The sequence below is a fragment of the Mobula birostris genome, chromosome 17 (assembly GCF_030028105.1).
Source record: "Mobula birostris isolate sMobBir1 chromosome 17, sMobBir1.hap1, whole genome shotgun sequence".
In the NCBI taxonomy this organism is placed as follows: domain Eukaryota; kingdom Metazoa; phylum Chordata; class Chondrichthyes; order Myliobatiformes; family Myliobatidae; genus Mobula; species Mobula birostris.
Window position 1 is genome coordinate 60,386,776 of NC_092386.1, and position 25,074 is coordinate 60,411,849.

At 40.0% G+C, this 25,074-nt stretch overlaps 1 protein-coding gene across 5 annotated transcripts in view; it reads left to right on the forward strand.

Moving 5' to 3' along the window:
• Window positions 1-25,074, forward strand: part of LOC140211424 (ELAV-like protein 2) — a 60,616-nt gene that overhangs the window by 22,512 nt on the left and 13,030 nt on the right. For 4 of the 5 annotated variants that reach the window (XM_072281113.1, XM_072281111.1, XM_072281112.1 and 1 more), the window contains exon 4: window positions 18,416-18,569. In XM_072281113.1, coding sequence (XP_072137214.1) covers window positions 18,416-18,569 — 154 coding nt within the window. Of the gene's footprint in view, window positions 1-18,415; window positions 18,570-24,339; window positions 24,349-25,074 lie in introns of all 5 variants that reach the window. The other variant, XM_072281115.1, reaches the window with a different exon arrangement.

Consider the following 25,074-nt stretch of genomic DNA (forward strand, 5'->3'; position numbering starts at 1 on the left):
TGCCGAAGCCTGAACACTTAGTAATTTTATTTTGTTTCAATAAGCTGTGATTTGGTTATGTCCTGCCTTGTAACTTCTGATTTTTTTTTTGTCCGGTGGGGGGGGTGTTGCAGTACTGTTGCTGACTCCACTCTTGAGGGAAATATTCAAATAGCAAATACAGTGGATTCTGATTAATTAGTTAATTAAGGCTGCCATTTGGGAAAATTTATGAACAAAAACTAATTGAGAAAATAGCTGGGATCGTTTTAGTTTATTTGGGACACTATGCCGCTTAATTGGAGCAGGAGATTGTTGCTAAAGAGTTTCTAACTAATGTCAGTTGCATGCACTTGTGTGGCCGTTAGACACTACACTGCTTAGAGCAAGCAGTTTTTAAACTGTGTCTGTTGCATGTTGGTATTCAAGAAGCAGTGAGTTTTGTCACTTCGTTGTCAAGAAATAGTAAGACAACTCAGAACTGTTGTGCTGACTGTGGTTTCAAGTATTCAGATTTGGAGATGCCAGAGACAGCCGGGAGTGAAAATGAAACTATTTCACTACTTCAATATGTTAGGAACTGTGAAGAATTTAAAGGTATCACCAAACATCTTGAATGTTACAATAAAAATGAAAATTTTGTGGATGGAATCATCGAAAGCATTGTATGAAGGCAGTTTATTATTTCCACCAGGTGTACACTGATTTTGTACATCCAAAGTAACACGGCCGTGTACACTGAATGAATTCCTCAGATAACTGTTAGGAACCAATACAGTTTTATAGTACCGGAGTAGTATTGATAGTGTTCTAATTTGTTCTGTATTTCATTTAAATACATAATTTGTTCCTTAGTTAAATTGTAGTTTGCCTTTATACCTTTTTAACTACTTCCATGAAACTTCAGCTAATTGGGACAGCGGCTTAATTGGGTCAAAATAGACTAATCCCAATGTGTCCCAATTAACCGGAACCCACTGTAGTTAAAAAGGTTTTTTTAAAAAAAAAGACAAACTATTGTTTAACTGAGTGACAAATTAAATATTTAATGTAGAACAAATTAGAACACTGCCAATACTATTACAGTACTATAAAATGGTGTTAGTTCCTTTTAGTTACCAACAGAGGAATTATCCACTGTAAGCTGCAGTGTTCTTGTTGATTGACTGTAAAAGAACAAAATCAGCGCAGCCACCCGGTGCCTTCATATAATGCTTTTGACGATTGTGTCCACCAAATCATCTTCTTCATTGTAACATTCAGGATAATTGTCGATACCTTCAAATTCTTTGTAGTTCCCAACTTAAAGCAGTGAAATTGTAGGAGGGTGAATTTTTCATTCTTGGCTGTTTCTGGCAACTCCAAGCCTGAAACTACAGCGAACAAAATTGTCTTGCTGCTTGCTTCTCGCAAACTATCTGTAACAAAATTCACTGCTGTTTTGAATGAAAACATCAAGCAACAGAAGCTGTCTTTAAAAAAATTTTACTCTAAGCTCTGAGTAGTGTCTAACAGCCACACAAGTACACATGACAGATGCTAGTGACAAACCGTTCGACAACAGTCTTCTGTCCCTATTAAGCGGCATGGTGTCCCAAATAAATGAAGGGAATCCCTGCTATTATTTTTATCAGTTTTTGTTCTTGAGTTGTATCAAATAAGAAACTCCCCTGATTAACTAAGCTCCAATTAACCAGAACCCACTGTCCTTCAGAAAATATTACAGCTGTCGAGCGTGAAACTTAATTTAAGCAGTGAATCACATTCCTATAAATTATTAGCCTACTTTCAAGATTCTGATTGGAGTAAATTTTGGGAATTTCATTATTGATTTAACTGTCTTTTGTGGAGGAGGGTGGGAAGCATAATGTTCTTTGGTATTGTACCTTTTGATGCAAGCTGAATATCCAAAGATTCTTCAGGCACCTCAAAATGATTTGGTGAAAGTTATCTAATAATGGGGGAGGGGAGAAGAAAGAATGAAGAGCCAAAGTACTTGATGTCATGGTCAGTAGAGTAAGTGGAGGTAGGAGAATGCAAATATAGTCATAAATTTTACATTAGTAGTTGGGGAGAAATTAAGCCATGGCTAGGAATAAAACAAAATATTTTTAAATGAGGTATCAGAACAAACATCAGTCGGTTGAGCTACCAGAAGAGATGAGTTTGGTGCTAGGTAGCAGGCTTACATGTGAGCTAATCTGTTCCTCAATTGGAGGGGAAGCCCTGGAAGGCAAACTCTGAGATTTTGGAGCGGATGTGTTGGGGGTGTAGTGGATTATTTTTATGAAGGAGATGGTATTTAATCTGAAGCAGTACTCTTGATGCAAAATAGCAGATGCCTGTTGCAGGTTGTTGTAATTGCTGGCTCATTTGGGATATGGCTAAGTGGGGATGTTTTGTGTTGGGTGAGGAATATGGTTTATGCTGAACACACGGTTGTTTCAGCCAAAAGCTGAAAATGATGGCAGAGAAAATTGCCCAAGGCCAAACGTCAAATGTGTGGTTTGGTCCAAGTTGAAAGATAAGATCCGAGCCCTTGTAGTAAACTTTATTTAAATAAATAAATAAAAAATTAATAATAATTAGAGTAAGGCTACCTGCTTTATTCAATTTTTTTCCACTTTTTAGATGTAGCTTTTGCCACGAAATTCATAATTCCCATGCAGATTTATTGACTGTTAGAATTGCAAAGTTCCTTTTTTATACTTGTACTCAACTTTACGATTAAACTTTAAAAACAAGTACCAAAGGATGATTATTTTAAAACTGAGGGTAGTATTTAAGATGTAGATCAAACCTGGCTTGCATATACATTGTTTTGAAAAAGTACTTAGCCCCCAGCCCTTTGTTCACATAAATAAGTATTACAACCAGGGATTTTGATCAATTTTACTGAGGATTTTTATTTGTTCCTCCCCCCCACCCCCCACAGTAGAGCTCAAAAACTAAGGAAAGTTGTAAAGCATGAAAAACAAAAAATTCAAAGGCTGATGCGTCAGCAGTTCAAGTGTTCATCCCCTTTACCTGTCACTCTGCCTCTCTACCAGGAGGACTTTAGGTTCAGACCAAGGGAATAATTGTCAAACACAGTTTACTTAAAATTACATATTGTTTATTAGCAAACGTGTTTCAGTTGATGTTACAGACCCCCACTCACAGAGCCTGGACATCTTTAATCAAGTGAGCCCCAAGCAATGTCCAGGGCTGTTTGTTAAACATTTGTTATAATAATACTCTGATTATTGCCAGGCATCCTCGATAAGTGGTTACATAAAGCAGCTTTCTCATGCAACAAGCATTCCTTTGTTCCTTATCTTGCAATATTATTCTCTCTGTGCGACTTAGTCAAGCTATAAATGTCAGTTAGGTTTTAGCCCTTTTAATTTGGTGTATAACTCCTCATACCCATACTTAATTGAACCATCTCTTTCAGCTGTTACAGCCAGTAGACTTTTGGATAAGTCTCTTAAGCCTGATCTATACTTCTGCGTCAGCTCGACGCCTTAACCTACGCAAGTGGCCTATGCGTGTTGTGAGCATTTATACTTGTGCATTGGTGTGTGCACCCGTCTGCAATTCAGGCACGTCGCGCATGCGCGCACACCTGCCTGCGCCATGATCATGGTAGTCTTTCTTGGGGTAAACAAGTTTAAAGCGAGTGTCTTTTTTTGTAAAAGCAATGTCCCCTCCATAATTTCGGAGGTCTGTAAACCTTTATCGAAAGCATTGCAGCCAGAGTTCCTTCCCTGCCCTTCAGTTGCCCAATGGGAAGCTATTGCAACGTAGGAGGAAATGCGATACTACGAAGCGGACCAATCAAATCACAGCTTTTGTGTTCTGTGTTGCCGCGACACGTTACATTTTGGGAGAGGTGCGCGTCAGGCTCTGGTGTAGGGATCCACATCAGCTCTGTGTAGGGTTTGTGGTGATGCAGTACTTACGGCGTTGAGTTGACGCAGAAGTATAAATCCGGCTTTCGCTTTGCACAACATGATGAAGATTTGCTCATTCCTCCATACAAAATTATTCAAGTTGTGCCAGGTTAGTTGGGGAGTAGCAGTGCACAGCGATCTTGAGGTCTTGTAAGAGATGTTCAGTTGGATTAAGGTCAGGACTCCGGGCCACTCAAGGGCATCAGATTTTCTCCACTTGAAGTGTTTGCTCTGGCAGTGCGCTTTGGGTCATTTTCCAGCTGAACTTCCTCCCCAGTTTAAGTTTTCTGGCAGAGGCTAGCAGCTTTTTATCCTGGATCTCTCTGTATTTAGCAGTGTTCATCTTGCCAGCAATCCTGACCAGATTTCCAGTCCCTGCTGCTGAAAAGCATCCCCGTATCATGATGCTACCCCCACCATACTTTATAATGCGGATTGTCTTAACTGGTTTATGCTCAGAATTGGATTTATGCCACCTGTACCACTTGGTGTTGAGACCAAAATGTTCTACTTTGGTCTCATTTGACCACAGGCCTTCCACATCTTTATAGTATCGTCTAAGACAGTGGTCCCCAACCTCTGGGCCGCAAAGCATGCGGAAGTGCAGTGGTAGTCGGAATGCATCCAGCACATTTTTAAGAAAAAAAGCTGAAATAAACAAGGTAATTAATTAGGTGCCACCTGCCACCATTTATGTGCCAGGCGGCACCTAATTAATTAGCTTGCTTATTTCGGCTTTTTTCTTAAAGATGTGCTGGGTGCATTCTGGCTACCATTGCACCCCTGCATGCTTCATGGCCCGATAATTGGTCTGCAGCCTCCGCGGAGATTGGGGAATATTTGGTTTAAGAGACACTTTACATAGTCTTTATGGGCAGACATTTGCTTTTTTTTAATAAAAGCTAGGGCTTTTACCTTGCCACTCATTCATAAATACCCTCTTTGTTCAAGGTCTTGGGATTGGTGGAGCCATGAGCATCTCCAATTGCAGCTACTGACATCTGCACATCACTCAGATTGACTGTTGATGTCACAGTAATCTCTCTTACAAGTGCCACTCTTCAATGATTAAGTTTAGAAGGGTGGTCTGACCTAGGCAGTTTGGCTACGGTTTCATATTTTTTTCAACTTTTTCACAATGGACTGCACTGAGCTCAGAGATCGGTTCAGTGCCTTTGAGATGGTCTTGTACCCTTTACCAAGATTCGTGCTTCTTTATTATAACATTTTCTTGACTTGTCTTGAATGCTTTTTTGTCTTCATTTTGGTTTGTTCTGTTGAAAATCTACCTATAGTTGGACCTTACAGATAGAAGGGTATTCTTATGAATTCATTGATCTACATCAACAACTTGGGTGAGCTGTTAAGGTAATATACAATATTTTACCTGAGGAAAGTTAGTGTAGTAATTTTTCAGCCTCAATTGTTTTTTTAATTTTTACTAAATTGTTGCCATCTTGGAATTTTGCTTTTGATTTGACCTGATGCACAACGTATTGTAGATTCACTCAAAAAATCCTGCTTTAATATATTTTAAATTTAGAAAATGAGACAGTAAAATGTGGAAGTAGTTGTGGGGGCTGAATACCTTTTCTAGGTATATTTTAAACTTGGCATACATAATATTAAAAGTTTTGTAGTTCTGTTGGGAGTTATTCAAATAAATTGAATCTGCTATTAGAATATGGAGGGTGTGGCAGTGATACCTCCTACAGGTGAAGGTTCACTTGTCAAACGTTTTGTTAAAGTGTCATGAATTTCACATGGGCAGAAATGTGTTTAAATGTGTGAATTTTAAAACTCCACCTCCCTAAATCATAGGGAAATGGTCCAATGACTTGATCTAGCCACTAACCTTTGTTTTCAGAAGTGAGGTATGTATCTAATTATACAAGTTTGATTCTTTTCAAAATACTTGATATGTAGTTTCAAGAATTTCTAACTGACATCTGGCCATTATCAGTCCACAAATTTTCCTATTGTGGGCCTTGTTCTACACTTTGTTTTGGCACTTTAATAAACTGGTCAAAGTCATAAACTATCAGATAGTCTCCTTGTACTGGAATTTAATGCACTTGAACTAATGCTTCTGGCTAATTGGCTTTGGTCGTATCAGTGTTTGCTAGGTAATTATAAGTCCACCTACTTTCATTGAACTGTAAGTTCTGTTTTTATCTTGTGTGAGATACCTGTTTGAGTGCCTGTTCTTTGTTTATCCCAATTAAATGGGGTGGATCTTGTACAAACACTACTTGCATGTAAATAGGTTAATGTTATTTTAATTGGTGAAGAGATAAATACGAGATTAAGGATAAGCAAAGGATGAGTGACTGTTTAAATGACAGGAAAATTAATTGGCTTCTTTGAAACAATAGAAATATACGATTTTACTTTTGAGATTGTTATTTGTTTCCAGACAGAGTTGGGTATGCTGTTACACAAAATATAAAATTAAGTATTTGAGAAACCAAAAGAAATATGTACCTCCAAGGGAAAGAGCATTGAATGCAAGAAGCAAGTCTTGATGCCTATAACTGCAGAACTGTACAACATAATATCTTTAAGGAAGCATGTATTGTGTTTTTTTGTAGAAGCAAAGGTTTCCATTTTATGAAATAAGGCAGCTTGATAGGTTAGGCAGACTGAGACCATAAGACATAGCAGAAGTAGGCCACTCAGCCCATCAAATTTGCTGATATTTGATCATGGCTGATTTATTTTCTCTTTTAACCCTATTCTCCAGTCTTCTAGGACATCTGAACGGCAGAGATGCATATACCGAGATGCTGTTCATCGACTACAGCTTGCCATTCAATATAATCTCATCAAAAATAATAAGCTTCAAGACCTATGCCTCAGTACCTCCTTGTGCAACTGGATCCTCAATTCTTCACTTGCAGACTCCACTCAGTTTGAATTGGCAATATTTCCACAAGCTTCCATCAGCACAGGTGCACCACGAAGCTGTGTGCTTATCCCCTCTGCTCTACTTGCTTTACACTTAGGCCTGTGTGACTAAGCGCAGCTAAAATGACATGTTTAAGTTTGCTGAATACACCACTGTTGGCCCAATGAAAGGTGGTGACAAATCACCATATAGGAGGGAGACTGAAAATTTGGCTTAGTGGTGCCACAACAAACTCACTCAATGTCAGCAAGACTGAGGAGATGATTATTGACTTCAGGAGGAGGAAACTAGAGGTCCATGAGCTGCCACTCATCAGGGGATCACAGGTGGAGGGGATCAAGAACTTTAAGAGTATATTGACTGGTTGCATCACTGCCTGGTATAGAAACACCAATGCCCTTGTATGGAAAGCCTATAAAAAGTACTGGATACGGCCCAGCCTATCTCAAGTAAAGCCCTCCCCACCATTGAGTACATCTACATGGAGTGCTGTCACAGTAAAGCAGCATCCATGGTAAAGGACTTTCACGATCTGGTTTTACTGCTGCCATCAGAAAGAAGATACAGGAGCCTCAAGACCCACACCACCAGGTTCAGGAACAGTTACTTCCATTCAGCCATTAGGCTCTTGAACCAGAGAAGATAACTTCATTCAGCTTCACTCACCCCATTACTGAACTGTTCCCATAACCTGTAGACTCTTCATCTCATGTTCTTTAAATTTACTGCTTATTTATTATTTGTTTTGTATTTGCAGTTTTTTTTTGGAAGTCAGTTGTTTGTCCAAACTGTTGAGTGCAGTCTTTCATTGATTCTATGTAGTGTTTTTCTTTGCTGTGTTTGCAAGAAAATGAATCTCAGGGTCGTATATGGTGACATGGATATACTTTGATAAATTTGAATTTTGGACATTGCCTTGCTAATCAAGAACCTCTCGACTTCTGCTGTAGATACACCCAGTGACTTAGTCTCCACAGCCATTTGTGGCAACAAATTTCGCAGAGCCACCACCCTCTGGGTAAAGAAGTTCCTCATCTCTATTCTAAAGGAATGTCCTTCTAATCTGAGGATGTGCCCCCTCTAGTCCTAGAATCTCCTACTAATGGAAACATCCTCTCCATGTCTACTTTATTGAGGCTTTCAGTACATGAGAGGTTTCACTGAGATCCGCTTCTACTTGTCGTCTAAAGTCCAGCAAGTACAAACCTAAAACCATCAGAAATTACTTGTACATGAATCCTTTTATCCTGGGAGAATTCTTCTCTGGCCATCACACCTTTTCCTACAAATTGGGCCCAGAACTGCTCACAATACTCCAAATGTGGTCTGACTAATGAAAAAAAGATATTAGAGGTGGCATGAGGATAGTGCAGTTAGTGTAACACTATTACAGTGCCAGCTATTTGATCAGCATTCAATTTCCACCACTGTCTGCAAGGAGTTTGTATGTTCTCCCCATAACTGCATGGTTTCCTCCACATTGTCTGGCTTCCTAGCATATTTCAAAGCCCTAACATTTAGGATTAGTGAGTTGTGGGTATGCTATGTTCACCAGAGGATGGCAATATTTGCAGGCTGCCCAGCACAATCCTCCTTTAATAAGCCTTGCATTCCCAGAATCATTCTCATGAACCTCCTCTGAACCCTGTCTGATGTCAGCACGTCCTTTCTTCAATAAGTTGCCCAAAACTGCTCTCAATACTCCCAAGTGAGATCTGACCAATACCTTATAAAGCCTCTATTGCATCCTTTTGTATTCTAGTCTTCTCAAAATAAAAGCCGACATTGGATTTGCTTTCCTTGCACCAGCTCAACCTGCGAGTTAACCTTCAGGAAATCCTGCACAAGGACTCAACAAGTCCCTTTGCACCTGAGTTTTGTATCTTCTCCCTATTTAGAAAATAATCCATGTCTTTATTCCTTCTCCCAAAGTGCATGACCATGCACTTCCCTATTCTATATTCCATCTGCCACTTCCTTGCTCATTCTCCTAATCTCTCCAAGTCCTTCTGTAGACTCCTTGTGTCCTCAAAACTGCCTGCCCTTCCACCTATCTTTGCATCATCCGCAAACCTGGTCACGAAGCCATTAATTCCATCATCTTGGATCATTAATGTGAAAATAGTGGACCCAACACTGTCCCATGCGGAGCATCCTTAGTCAACAGCAGCCAGCTAGAAAAGTCCTCCTTCATTCTCATTCTTTGCCTTCTGCCAGCAAGCCAACTTTTGTTCATGCTAGTACTTTTCCTGTAATAGCATAGGCTTTTCTTTAGCAGCCTTGTATGCAACATTTTGTCAAAGCCGTTCTGAAACTCCAAGTAAACAACACCTATTGACAATGCTTTGTCTCTCCTGCCTGTTATTTCTTTAAAGAATTCCAACAAATTTGTCAGACTAGATTTCCCCTTCGGGAAACCATGCTGACTTTGTCCTGTTTTATCATGTTCCTCCAGGTACCCAGAAGCCTCATCATTAATAATGGACACTTAACATCTTTTCAACCATTAAAGTCGGGCTATCTGGCCTGTAACTTCCTGTCTTTCGCCTCCTTTCTCAGAAGGAGTTACATTTGTAATTTCCCAGTCTTCTGAGACCATTCACTGAGGTCTTTAATCTCTCACTTCAGCAGTCTGAAGTACCAGTGCCCAAGAAGGATGTGTAACCTGCCTCGTCCAGTAGCACTTTCATCCGCAGTGATGTATTGTCTTGAGTGGTTGATGATGAAACCTACCAACTCCTGCCTGAAAAGTGACTTGGATCGACTCCAATTTGCCTACTGGAGCAACAGGTCCACAGCAGATGCTGTCTTATTGGCTCTTCACTCAAGCATAGAAAAGCTGGACAGCAAAGATGCATACATTGGAGTGCTCTTTATTAACCCCTCAAAACTATTCAATAAACTCGAAGACCTTGGCCTCAATACCTCCTTGTGCAATTGGATCCTCTGTTTCCTCACTTGCAGACCCTAGTCTGTTCAATTGGCAACATCGCCACGATCTCCATCAACACAGCATAGGTGCACCACAAGGCTGTGTGCTTATCCCACACTGTACTTTACACTCAATGACTGTGTGGCTAAACACAGCTGCAATGCTATTTTCAAGTTTGCTGACAACAGAAGCCGAATCAAAGGTGGTGATGAAACAGCATATAGGAGGGAGATTCAAAATTTAGCTGAGCGGTGCCATAATAACGACCTCTTACTCAGGACGGTAAGACCAAGGATCTAATTATTGACATCAGGAGGAGGAAACTGGAGGTCCATGATCCAGTGGTCATCGGAGGATCAGAGGTGGAGAGGGTCAGCAACTTCAAATTCCATTCAAGGGCACCAGTGCAGCATCAATCATCAGGGAACCCCTCCATCACCCAGCACAATCTTTCTTCTCATTGCTGCCATCAGGAAGGAGGTACAGGAGCCTCAGGGCTCATTCCACTCAGGCTTTTAAACCAAAGGGGATAACTTCACTCAACTTTATTTAGCTCATCATTGAAATGTTCCCACTACCAATGGACTCACTTTCAAGAGCTCTTCATCCCGTGTTCTCTATTTATTGCATATTTATTTTTGCTATTGTTTCTTTTGGTATTTGCAGAATTGTCTTTTGCATGCTGATTGAATGTACAAGTTGATGTGGTGTTTCATTGATTCTGTTATGGTGGTTATTTTGTAGAGTATGCTCACAGGAAAATGAATCTCAAGGTTGTGTATGGTTACTTATATGTATTTAGATAAATTTACTTTGACCATTCCAGAATCTATCATCACTACTAATGCCTCCAGAGTCTCTTCAGCTACTTTCAGAACTCTGGTGTGTAGTTGATCTGTCCAGGTGACGTACCTACCTTCAGACCTTTCAGCTTCCCACACACCACCTTAGTAGCAACTGCATTCACTTCTGCCCCCAACACTAGAATTTCTGGCATATTGTTGGTGTCTTCCACAGTGAACACTACAAAATACACACTCAGTTTGTCCATTATTTCCTTGTTTCCCTAATACTACCTCTCCTGCATCATTTTCTAGTGATTTGATATCCACTCTTGCCTCTTTAACTCGTTATATATCTAGAAAAGACTTTTTTTATGTTATTAGCTCAATTACCTTTATATTTCATCTTAATGCTTTATCAGTTGCTTGCTTTTTTTTAAACCTTCCTAATCATTTAGCTTCCCACTAAGTTCTGCTATATTGTATGGCCTCCCTTTTGTTTTTATGCTCTCTCTAACTTGTCTGCTAAAATTGCCTCATCCTCCCTTTTGGAATGTTGCTTCTTTGAGAAGAACTGATCCTGGATCTTTACTCCCAGAAACCCCAGCCATTTCTGTTCTGCTGTTGTCCCTGCTAGTATTCCCTTGCAATCAGTTTTGGCCAACTTCTCTCTCACACCTCTGCAGTTACCTTTACTCAACTGCAATACCAATATGTCAGACTTAATATCTCCTTGTATTTTGAAATCCCTCTTGACCATACTGATATTGCTGTTTTCACATGTACTTTCTATTTCCTGTTGTAATTTGTATCCCACATCCTGGCTTCTAATTCAGAGGCCTGCATCTAACACCCATCACGGTCTTTTTGCCCCTGAAGTTTCTTAACACTGCCCACAAGGATTCTACATCTTTTGATCTTGCGTTACTTTATATGGATTTGATTTCATTTTTTACCAACAGAGCCACACCACCCACTCTGCCCGGCTGCCTGTCTTCGACACAATATGTATCCTTGGATGTTAAGCTCCCAGCTGTGATCTTCCTTCACCCAAGACTCGGTAATGCCCACAGTGTAATATCTGCCAAGTTCTAACTGCATTGCAAGGTTATCTACCTTATTTTGTATTCTGCCTGCTTTCAAATATAACACTTTCAGTCCTGTATTCACTGCCTTTCTTGTCAATTGTCTCCATGTTGCCTGAAGTAAAATTCTTATCCCTTTCTATATCTTTTTGTCTTGTGCTTTATTCTGGAGACTTCAGTAATATCTTTGAAGTCCCTTTTACTTTATCTTTTTACAAACTAGTGATCCTACTGTACCTCCCTACTATTTAGTTTAAAGCCCCATCCACAGTCGTAGTTGTGCGATTTAGTTGTACCCTGGTCTCAGCATGATTCAGTGGAGCCCATCCCATTGAAATATCTCCCTCCTTCCCCAGCACTGGTGCCAATGTCCCAGAAGTTCAAACTCACCTCCTATTTACCCCTCATCTTGTACCCCGGGCTAATTTGCGTGTGGCTCAGGTCACAATCCTGAGATTATTATCTTTTTTGTTCTGCACTTTAATTTAGTCTCTGGCTGCTTGAATTCCCACAACCGAACCTGTTTCTTCGTTCTTGTTTCATACCTACATGGACCATGGCAGCTGGATCTTTCTCCTCCAAATCCATATTCCTCCAGTTCAGATGAGATATCTCAAGTACAGACACTAAGCAGACAACAAAAACTTTGTGATGACTGATCCTTGTAAAAGAGAATTGTCTGTTCCCCTGACTATGCCATGCCCAATTACAACTACATTTCTCTTCTCTTCCCCCTCTTGAATGGCTCTCTGAACCATGGTGGTATAGTTTGATTGTTCATTCTCCTAGTCCCTACTCTCATCCTCACAAGGAGCAGCAATCTCAGACTTAGACCAGAAAACATAGCAAAATCAGGTCATTCAGCCCATTGAGCCTGCTCCGCCATTTCATCATGGCTGATCCTGGATTGCATTCAACCTCATACACCTGCCTTCTCGCCATATCCTTTGATGCCCTGACTTGGGCAAGTTCCAGGGCTGAGTCTCTTCCAGCCCTACCATCTGAATCCCTCTACCTACCTTGCAGTTATCCCCTCTTGTCCCTGGCCACAGACCAAATTTGAAGTAGTCAATCAGATGGGTGTGACTACCTCCTGAAACAGTGTCCAGGTTTGAAAATCAGTTTCCAGGTCGTTAACTATGAGCCTGAGTTCCTCGAACAACCAACACTTGCCAAGCGCCCTGGAGGTTAGAATGAATTCTCAGTGAAATTTAACCCTCCCAAGGTGGTTTGGACAGCTAGTAGTTATAGGGATGTTTTAGTTAATCATGCACATCTATCTTCAAAAGTAATGTGGACCATCTAGAGATAGGGGCCACATCTTTTATGGACATTTGGCCAAGAAGTAATATTCCTAAAGGTTCATTTGTTGTCAAAGCATAAACAACTCTGAAATTTGTATTTTCCAGATAGTCACAAAACAAAGGAAGAACATGAAAGTCATTCAAAGAGAAACATCAACCACCCCCCTTCCCCTGTACAAAAAAAAAGGCGTTCTGATCATCAACTCACCCACCTCTCACACAAAAGGGAACAGGAACATCGACCTGCGTGAAACAACCCCTCCCCTGCAAAAAAAAACTAACAGGACATCAACCCCCAAGCAGTCTCCCTTGCACAATAAAACAGAAAAGGAACAAGTCGATTTAATAAATAAATAAAAATAAATAAATATATATTAGCCATAAGTCTGGAAAAAGTCCACAGTCCATAAATGCTGTAGTCCAGCTCATATAGAACCGTGAGGAGCATTCTGACGCGCTACATCACTATCTGGTATTGGGGTGGGGGGAGCGGTCAGAGCTACTGCACAGAACTGAAAGAAGCTTGTAAATTTAGTGAGCTCCATCTTGGGTACTAGCCTACAAAGTACCCAGGATGTCTTCAAGGAACTGTGTCTCAGAAAGGCAGTGTCCATTATTAAAGACCTCCGGCACCAAGGGCATGCCCTTTTCTCACTGTTACCATCAAGTAGGAGGTACAGAATCCTGAAGGCACACACTCAGTGCTTCAGGAGCAGCTTCTTCCGCTCTGCCATCTGATTCCTAAATGGACACTGAACTCATGAACACTAGCTCACTTTGTAAATATATATTTCTGTTTTTGCATGATTTTTTATCTATTCAATATACATAAACTGTGATTAATTTGTTTTTTCTATAGTATGTATTGCATTGAACTGATGCTGCTAAGTTAACAAATGATACTAAACCTCATTCTGATACTATCCTTCACTATCACCAACATTCATCAAAAGTGAGGGACACCACGCGAGGCAGAGAAGCCTTCCCACCTGCCACAGCGATAGGCACTCTCAGGCTTCTCTGGCAGCAAACAAAAGGCAGGCAGTTGGTGCTGAAGTTGTTGCTTGCCTTCTGCATTTGCCTTGATGCCTTAATCTTCCTCGGCTTTAAACGGCGAAGCAGTCAAACATCCGCTAGCGCCCCATCTAGAAGTTTCTTAGCATCAAAGCCGTCCAAGTACCCACTTCCTGGAATCTTCTTGGAGCCAGCCAAGCGCTGGATCATTCAAACGATCTCTAAGCTGTAACTCGCAGGCTCTAACAGTCCCAGAAGCACACTTAAGATTTAAAAAAAGACTTAAAAGTAGTACAAAAAATGCTATTTTTGCTTGCTATCTGGAAGATGTGGACTGTGATTGCATTGTATGCTCTCACCATCTTTACAGATTTTTATCTCTTCAGTACAAATACCAAAGAGTTAAGAATGTTATAGAAATTAAATTGGCAATTCAAAGCTGAGATGCTTTGTCTATAGGGGAAATTCAGATTTACAAGGAACAAGCATAAACAATGAGATGACTTATTTTTCGGGGAGATTCAGAGGGGTAGCATTCTTTATTTTGACTCATCCATGTTACTCAATCTGAAATTGGATCTAGTAGACATTTTCAGACTTGGCATTGTTGGGGTAGGCTTGTTTCTTGCTAGATATTTTTCAAGATGTGAGCATTGCTATCAGGGTTAGATTTATTGCTTTCTAAGATGGAGGAGTGCTATTACTTTGCATTCCTTGTGAAACCGGGTGCTGTTGGTTGAGCTTGGACCAAGAATTTTATTGCCGGATCTGCATAGTGAATGATTTGGAGTGGAACCTGCAAGTGGTGGTGTTTGTAAGTACCTACCCTTGCCACTGGCAGAGGCAGTATGTGTAGGAGGTGATGTCAGAGTAGCCTTGGTGAGTAACTGCATTCGCTTTGCTGCCTTTAATCCCTGAAATCTCACTAATATTCCAGTGAGATATTGGGAGGAAGCAAAGGCTATTTTGGATATGTAGGCTCTTGGTGCTAGCTTCCAATTATTAAATATAGAAATGCTTATTGGCCTATTTTGTATTTCTTTCAATATTTGTCATTTGTTTGCTGTTTGGGGTTCAGCTATCATTGTTTATGGTTAAAACCATTTTAATCATTCTACTGTTTTACACATTCATACTTTTTGCACATGACACACACGTGTTTCTCCTCTTGTTTAATTGGACTGAACAATGACAATTTTATTGTTTCTTTCTGTTGAAAAGATTCTGGATGACCTTCAGAGATTGAGCACAAACTGCAACAAGTGGTACTTCCTGGTGGCCAAACATTTTAATTCAATTCCCATTCCTGATCCATCTTGTGCCATGATGAGACCACACTTAGGGTGGTGGAGCATTACCTTGTATTCTGTGTCAGTAGCCTCCAACCTGATGATGTGAATATTGATTTATTTTTTTTCTCCCCCCCCCCCCACCCCAAAGGATAAACAGATTTCTCCCTTCTCCCTGCCCCCCCCTTTTCTAAATTCCCAACTCTGACCTTTGACTTCCTCTTACCTGCCTGTTACTTCCCCCGGCTCCCCCTTTTCTCCTCTTTCTCCTATGGTCTGCTCTCTATCAGATTCTTCCTTCTCCAGCTCTTCTCCCACTTACCTGGCTTCACCTATCACCTTCTAGCTAGCTTCCTTGTCTCCTTCCCCTCTTTTATTTTCTCCTCCCTCTCCTCCCCCCCCCATCCTTTTATTCTGGCATCTTCCTCCCTCTCCCCGCCTCCCCAAGTCCTGAAGAAGGGTCTTCAACTGCAACGTTGACTTGTTTACTCCAACACATATGCTGCGTGACCTGAGTTTCTCCAGTGTTGCTTCTGTATGTGTTGCTTCTTGATTGAAAATTGTTTTTAGACAAGATAGTCTTATTAATATGCTTAGTTTCCCTTCCTCCCTTCCACCCTTCCTCCCTCACTGATGTGCTTTTGACAACTTGTACCCTAGAATTTAAGAGACAAGGTAGTTAATCAAGTTCAGGAATTTTTTGACTGAATCCAGTAACTGATTTGAAGTATTTCAGATGTTTAAAATCTAAAATTTGCACAGTATATGTGAAAATGTATTTTGGGTCAGTGACCATTTGGGATTTCTCTTCTGCTCGTTACCTCAACGTTGCTAAACTTGTCATTTTTTTAATTGTCTTGTACTATGATAGGTATTCTGAACTGCCTAGCTGTTTTGTTCCCAATTTTTCTTGCTTCAGCCTCTAAGGAAGCAATTTTTAAGTTTTCCAATCTTTGCATATTTGTCGGATCTCAGGTTGTTGGTGGCTTGTTTTTTGTTTTCTTTACCAGTCACTTATTTTTATAAGTCTAATACTTGCTTCTTTTGCAGGCTAACGTTATTTGACCATTATTGGAGCAGTTCCCGTTGCATTATGTTTATCAAAGAATTTTTGAAATGTAAATATTTGCTATTCCTTAACCACTGCCACGTTTTAAATCTTATTTCCTGACCTATTTTGTTTTCAACTTATTTATTCATGCCCCTTCTGCAGCACCTTGTCTGTTTCTTCGATGAGCCTTAATAATTTTATTTTTTCCCTGTCCTGTCCTGCCTCTTCTCTCTCCTCCCAGCGCTGACTGAATTTCCTTAACCTGGCGTCAGGCAGGCATCAAAACCCATAAAGATTATTGACAAAAGGGATGTCTCCCCTCCCTGATGCACCACAATGTCTGACTTGAGCTCAATAACTCAGCCAAAATTCCTCCACTTGAAGGCTCGTATTGCAGGTGTAGTTCCTTAAGATGGTATTCTGCAGTTATTGCACATCACCTACTCCCTAATCTCGATTTAACCTCTTAACTAAGTGAATTAATTACATTATTTAAATTAATTGAAGAACACTTGTTCCTGGTTTAAGGTATTTGGTGGTTTGTAACATCTGTGTGTCCCATATTCCTGGTGCCACTGTTTAGCAAACATCTTGATACAGATGTGTAGCAGGCACCTCTTTCAATTTGCAATTTCTAACATCGTCAAGGCACGAGCATTAACACCCTCAAGCATCCACCAACTATTGATTGCTCCATGCTGTCACATTTTATTAAAGCAGGGATCTTCAGTTTAATCTTGATCAGCACACTGTAAATTGTTACCTTCCGTATCCATTGATCCCATTCAGCAAACCAAATTTGTGAACCAGTTCTCCCAGCTCTGCATTCACAACTTGTATATGGTGTTAAGTTGCTGTGTTAAAGTGGTAGAATGGCTTCATTAATTTCTCCTGCCCTGACCCTGACCTCTGCTCAGCTATTGAGACTTTATTGTGTAGTGTTGAATTCTCGCTACAAAAGTTTGCTTTGCTTTGCTTTTCAATGCCCAGAATTAAATCAGAAATCAAATTGAATGCTGTAAGTAAGAAGCAGAGACCAGGCAACCTCCATAAGGACACAAACACAAGAACATCTGCAGATGCTGGAAATCCAAAGCAACGTACACACGCTGCTGGAGGAACTCAGCAGGCCAGGCTGAATCAATGGAAAAGAGTAAATAATCGATGTTTTGGGCTGAGAACCTTCATCAGGACTGGAAAGAAAGAAGCCAGTAAGAAGCTGGGAGGAGGGGAGGAGAATTTCAAGGTCGCAGGTGATGGGTGAAGCCAGGGGAGGGGTGAAGTAAAGAGCTGGAAAGTTGATTAGTGAAAGAGGTAAAGGGCTGGAGAATGGAGAATCTGATAGAGCAGATCCATAGGGAGCAACTTAACAATTTATGTCAGTAATCTTTCAGAATGGAAGAGGTTTTAACATTTTTCTCCTCTCAGCAGATGCTGCCTGACTTGAGCATTTCCAGCATTCTGTTTATATTGCTGTAGTGGGTGTTGACCCTTATCTATTCCTTGCTGCGTAAATTTCAGCCTCCTTTGTATCTGGTGATCAGTGCGCATTGCTAGAAAAACTGCAGATCAAATTCTGCAGCTTGGAGCATTATCGTGGCCCAATGAATTAATGTGTGTATTTATAAATGTATGGCTTCACAAGATGCAATTTCCATTACCTAAAATATTGGTTTGGCATTGAAATAAAGAAAATGCACTCTTTTATATATTCATCCATTTTAAAATAGTACTTATCATTTGCATAATTTTTACCTCTTAGTTAAATTGGTTGATTTTATTTTTGTTTTTACAGTAGATCTAGTGCCGATGGATTCTAGACATACGGGGTTCCTGGTGTCTTTTTCATGACTAACAATAATACTTCAGTTTATAGAACTTAATGTTATTTTTTTAATGTGGTTACCAGCTGTGGCTGTGAAACCTTAGTCAAAAAAACTGGAAAAAAATTGGTTGGACCAGCATTTCAAAAGCTAATTTTATTCTTTAACACAAAAGCAACATGGGTTACCCTAAGATGCTGACCGCACTGCATTTCTAGCATTCTATTTTCTTCCTTTGTGAAAAATCATGCATGTTGAGACTTGCTGAAACACTGCTTGGTTCATGAAAATTTTAAAATGATTTTTTTTTCAGGTTTCTTATGCCCGTCCCAGTTCTGCTTCCATCAGAGATGCAAATTTATATGTCAGTGGACTCCCAAAAACAATGTCTCAAAAAGAGCTGGAGCAGCTTTTCACTCAATATGGACGTATAATTACCTCAAGGATTCTTGTGGACCAGGTTACTGGTAAGTGTGCACCTATTTCAGTACATGTTATAAACCTGCAAGGTAGTGAAATTCTTCTATTCCTGTTAACTTGCCTCTAGAACTTGTCAAAGGTTGAGAGATGTGGGCCAGAAAATGTAATTTTCTGCTGGAATTGTTCATAAATATGCATGGACAGAAATAGATTTAAAAGCTCTCACTGACTTCAGTTATTTCCCACCCTAGAGGTGCAGGCTTGAACTATGCTTTCACGCATGGTGAAGTAACAATCTTTATTTCAAACCTGCTGTAGAGGATGGAGTTCTAATCCTTATTGTGTTGCTAATGTGTTTCTTTTAAATTTAGCAGGAATGTAAAGCAAATATCAATGTTTGGATTTAGCATTTAACCCGCTTTATGCTACCTTGAAAACAGAACTATTTGTTGTAGAAAGTCTGGACAGGGCAGATAAGTAACTGTATGTGGACTCTTCAGAACATAGATACAATCAGCAGACTATTTTACACCCTGCAATGCAGATAGAAGGAAATATTGTATAGCAGAATTTTAGGGGTACAAGTCTTCTAAATCTGCAGGAAATGGTTTGAACTATAGATTTTTTTTGTTAAAATCTGGTATGTTAATGCTTTTGTACATGGACGTTGTGTGGATTCAATTAGTCATTGAATATATTTATACCAGTTGGATTCCCTTTTTATTACTGATGTGACATGAGCAGTTAATTTTGAAACCAAATTCTCCTAATACAGAACAATTCTTTCTGTTCAATCCACACCTCCCACCCAAAAAAAGTTGTTTACTTGTGGTCATGAATTAGTGTGCAAGTATGGTTTCTATTTCCAGGGACTTGCATAATAGCAACTATATTTGCCCTATTCTTGAGTGACACTGTTTTGGAAAGAAACTAACTTTTTTTAAACACTGATTCTTGAGTTTGTTCATTGTTTATTAATTTTTATGCAAAAAGACCAGACGTTCCAATGAATTTCTACATAAAGTTGCAGCAAAAAAATATTTCAAGAAGCAATCTGTTGACCTGGCATGCAGACATGATGATAAATTGGTGTATTGGGTTAATATTTGAGTTCAAACATCTATGCTGAAGGTTTTGTTTTTCATTTGTTAGATCTGTGACTTTGTCAATGGCACACTTCAATGATTTCGCTATTAGAAATGCACCTTAAATGGTTGCCAAATCTTGTTACTCTGGTGTGGCTCTTAGGTGCTCATAAATTTTGTTCAGATTTTAAAGTGTTTAAAGTTGCTACTTGGGTCTTTGTGAGGGATTAGCAGGGAAGTTGAGCAACATGATATAATACTTAAGTCTGAAATTTAGTAATGAAAGGTGGTTTTGGCTTTCAGTTGCTATATAAATAATTGTCCAATGATACTGAGATTAAAATTTGTAACAGAGTTGGTATGCTATGTGAATAATACGTTGGATAAAATATTTTAAAAATTAATCCATTGTTGGCATTGACGTTGATTTTCATAAAGGCAACTTCACATTGCATTGTACTCTCAAAATCTCAAAGGCTGCAACATTTTCCTGTTTTTAAAAAGAAAAGTTTGTTAGGATATGAGGAATTTTAAAAACTCTGAAGCAGAATATATAGTAAGTCTTTGCAATGATTTCGGCAGGTGATATGCTTCAATGTAAGGCTGGCATGCAGACTTTGGATATTCTGATAATTTTGATACACTTAGGTTTTTAGAGTTACACAGTATTTTGACTTTTTCATTGACTCTAGGGTTTGGGGAATACAAGGACTTGGGGAAAGAAGTCTTGGGAGAGTGTGGGAAACATCGGCTATTGAGGGAGATGCTAAACCTTTGGAATTTCTAAATAGTTCGGTAATGGATTGAATCTACTAACCAACTGTATTTTCTCTTCTGAAACAGAAGATGAGCACAGTTTCAGTAATGTTTAAGTTTTTGACCTACTTCACAAGAGCTCTAGTGAATTTTCCTACTTGTGGAGACAACCTAATGAAACATTGCAGCATCGTATGTCACATTATTTTGCAGGAAATGTTCTCCTTGGATTGCTTTAATGACCTTTGCTGCCACCTTTTCAATTATCCTCAAAGGCCCCAGCAGTCTGAAACTTCAGGTTGTCCCTTTGTCTTTTGTTCTCTGGACCTCTAAATGCTAACTGCAATGTTAATAATCTGGGAAGATTATTTTACCACCACCCCCCCCACCCCCACATAATGTTTTGGGAAATTGTCTTTAATAACGTAAAGTTTTCTTGGGATTTTTGGAATTGTTATCTTCAGAGGAAGCTCAGTAACAGGATTAATTGGAGACAAAAATTGATGCATTAGCTTTGTGGATTCTGAATTATAGTACAACAAGTGTCCTTTCTAATATGTTGGATAATGGAATGGATGCCTAAACCATAATGCTTCACTTTTTGGTATAAATGATCTCTTTCATGTGGTGATAAATTATGCAAGATGGGTAATACGTACTTGGGAAATGTGGAATGATGATCTGTGCTCCAAACAAGAGAAAAATCAAGATGATCAACAAATCTAATGCTAATGAAATAATGCAACTAATGTACTATGTCATTTAATTTAATCAGCATATGCTTAAACTGTAATTAATCTTTTAACATTTGAGAAGCCTGCTTCATGTTAATATATTTTTTAAATTAAAATGGATGCTAATTGCAAAGGTGGTTATCGGTAACTCATGGGAGTGCCATGGTAGTGTAGCGGTTGGTGTGACGCTAATACTTCTAGGGACGTCTGAGTTCAGTTCCGATATCCTCTAAGAAATTTTGTATGTTGTTCCCTTGTGCATGCAGAAGTCCTCCAGGTGTTCTGGTTTCCCTCCACAATCCAAAGGCATATTGGTTAGTACAGTAATTGATCATTGTAAGTTGTCCTGTGATTAGGCTAGGGCGCAATAGGTGGGTTATGGGGCAGTGTGGTTCATTGGGCTAGAAGGGCCTGTTCGCACTTGATTTCCAAATAAAAATAAAATTGTTCTTAATTAAGAACTGCTCATTTGAGTGTGCCTGTAGATAGCAAATGTTTGAACTGGGGAAATGATGGAAGGTGCAGTGAAGGTTCTTGGCCACTCTGTTAATAAGGTGTTAGGCATAAAAGTGTGTTACAGTTTTCACAATGAATAAGAAATAGAGCTGTATGGATTATTTGATAACACTTTTTTTAAAATGCAGGGTTTGAAATTGATATAAGTAACTAAATCAAAAATGGATTTGTATTAAAAGGAACTTGGGAATCTTATGGATCAAGCAATTCATAGGAAATGCATCTCAATCGTTGGATACTCAGCTGATCAGTCACTAGACTTTTCAGTTGGTAAATCTACTTGTTTACAATTATTTTGTTCTTAGATGGGTAGATGTTAGCCTTGACTCCCTGTTCCTTGATCTACACGCCATTCTTGAGAGAGAAGTCTGGAGCCTTGGATGTGCTGCTCTGCTGTTGAAGGTCAACTTAGAGATTTTGTGGCTGAGTCATCATAACAGCATTCATTTTTCCATGTATAATTTGAGACCATAGGCCACAGGTCAAACCACAAATTTGGGATGGCAAGGTAAGACATTGGAGCAGGGTTGAAATCGGTGGTATATTACACACGTGAGTCCTGTGGCCCACCATTCCCATTTGCATACGTAAGGGTCTGTGCACTGAGAAACTCATTGCAGCAGCACCACAGGCACACAGTATTATATAAGCAGCATTCTTAAGAAAAACAAATCAAAGCAAATTATACCTTTTTTAAAAAGAAATAAAACTGTTAGAATTAAGTAATCCACAAATAAGTTCATATTAGTGCATACTGATCAGTGATCATAGTGTTATAGTGATTAGGGTTGTGCTGGTTGGTTCAAGAACTACATGGTTGAAGTGGGATTCCTTCCTGGTGGTAGCTGCAGGATGGCATAGCCCAGATAGTAGATGTTGCCTTTCCAAAAAGGTGCCTCATATTACAGCCATTGGTGGGGGGAGATGTGTCCATGATGTATTGGGCTGAGTCTATTACACCCTGTATTTCTGCACATTTGTATGATGCAACCAGCCAGGATACTTTCGGCAGTAGATCTATAGAAGTTTTTCCTATTTGGTGACAAGCCAACCCTCGAGCTCTTAACAAGTAAAGACACTGGGGTGCCTTCCTTATGATTCCATTTATGTGCTGTGTCTGAGACAGGTCATCCAAAATGTTAATATTGTGAAATTAAAAGCTGACTCTACGGTAATTCCACCCCCTCCCCCCAATGTCAAGTGCATGTTTGCTGCCCTCCTCCCTGAAGTCAAAAATTTTGGTTGTAGTGATGTCAAGCAAAAGGTGGTTGGTGCTGCCCACTCAACCAGGTGTCCAGTCTTGTTCCTGTGTGCTGACTCATCACTACCTGTGATTTTTGTCCAGCCTCAGTGGAGTCATTGGTGAATTTATATTTGGCTTTGGAGGTGTGATTAGCTACACGGTCGTGTGTATAGAAAGTAGACACTGAGCACACACAACCTTGAGGTGCACCTTTTGTTAATGCAGGTGATGTTAGTAATTCAGGGTCTGCTGATGAGAAAGTTGAGTTATGTAGTTGCAGAATGAGTTTCCAGCATATTCTGTTTTATTCCAGCATAGTTTTAGACTTGCAAAGAAAATGAGTAACCTGAAGTTGGAGAATTCTGTGGAGTCCGGAAAGCTGTGCCTGGAAAGAAGTGCAGTTGCTTTGGTTTAAATGCTCCTTGACGAAACAATGTTGGAGGTCCTAGACAGGTCAGAGTGAGATGGACAATTTACAGTGAACAGCTGCCAATTGCCCCCGTACACTGAGATGCTCCACAAAAATGATCCAATCTGAATTTAATTTCTACTGTATATATTATAAAGATATATATAGAAATTTGGGAGACTGCCATACAAGTTTGAGCCTTTCTAATTTTATATTAAATTCTATGACCAAGTCTGTGTCAGAATGGGACAAATCGCTGTTAATTATCCACCTGTTCCTCTCGATTTGACCTAGCTGATTTGCTGGCAGGGCCCCACAATCTTTTCACCAATTTTGTCTTCCCATGGGTGTACTCACTCTAACGTTCTTCATTACTTGGCTTTGATTCACTCTCTGTCATAGTCATACTTTATTGATCCCGGGAGAAATTGTTTTTTGTTACAGTTGCACCATAAATAATAAATAGTAATAGAAACATAAATAATTAAATAGTAATATGTAAGTTATACCAGTAAATAAGTCCGGGACCAGCCTATTGGCTCAGGGTGTCCGACCCTCCAAGGGAGGAGTTGTAAAGTTTGATGGCCACAGGCAGGAATGACTTCTTATGACCCTCAGTGTTGCATCTCGGTGGAAAGTGTCTCTGGCTGAATGTACTCTTGTGCCCAACCAGTACATTATGTAGTGGATGGGAGACATTGTCCAAGATAGCATGCAACTTAGACAGCATCCTCTTTTCAGATACCACCGTCAGAGAGTCCAGTTCCATCCCCACAACATCACTGGCCTTACGAATGAGCTTGTTGATTCTGTTGGTGTCTGCTACCCTCAGCCTGCTGCCCCAGCACACAACAGCAAACATGATAGCACTGGCCACCACGGACTCGTAGAACATCCTCAGCATTGTCAGGCAGATGTTAAAGGACCTCGGTCTCCTCAGGAAATAGAGATGGCTCTGACCCTTCTTGTAGACAGCCTCAGTGTTCTTTGACCAGTCCAGTTTATTGTCAATTCGTATCCCCAGGTATTTGTAATCCTCCACCATGTCCACACTGACCCCCAGGATGGAAACAGGGGTCACTGGTACCTTAGCTCTCCTCTGGTCTACCACCAGCTCCTTAGTCTTTTTCACATTAAGCTGCAGATAATTCTCACACCATGTGACAAAGTTTCCTACCGTAGCCCTGTACTCAGCCTCATCTCCCTTGCTGATGCATCCAACGATGGCAGAGTCATCTGCAAACTTCTGAAGATGACAAGACTCTGTGCAGTAGTTGAAGTCCGAGGTGTAAATAGTGAAGAGAAAGGGAGACAAGACAGTCCCCTGTGGAGCCCCAGTGCTGCTGATCACTCTGTCGGACTCAGTGTTGTAAGCACACGTACTGTGGTTTGCCAGTCAGGTAATCTAAGAATCCATGACACCAGGGAAGCATCCACCTGCATCGCTGTCTGAACTGTTAACTGCTGTCATTAACCTAGTGATACGATGACCTCTACCATTTTGGCCTCACTCTGTCAAAGAATTTTTTTTTTGTTCTATATAACCTGTTCCACCCTGCTACCTTTGACTGCACCCACTAGTTCTCAACTCCTTATGGAGCTGCCCAAAGCTACAGCAAATTGTAATAAGGAAGCATTCAGCATTGATACCTAATATTTGTGTCATGAAAGTGACTGTCACTAAGTAGATAATCTCTCAACCTACCCTGGATGTTCAGTGAACTGTCTCAGACGCAGCACATAGATAGAATCACAAGGAAGGCACCCTAGTGTCTTTACTTATTAAGAGTTTGAGGGTTGGGTTGTAAC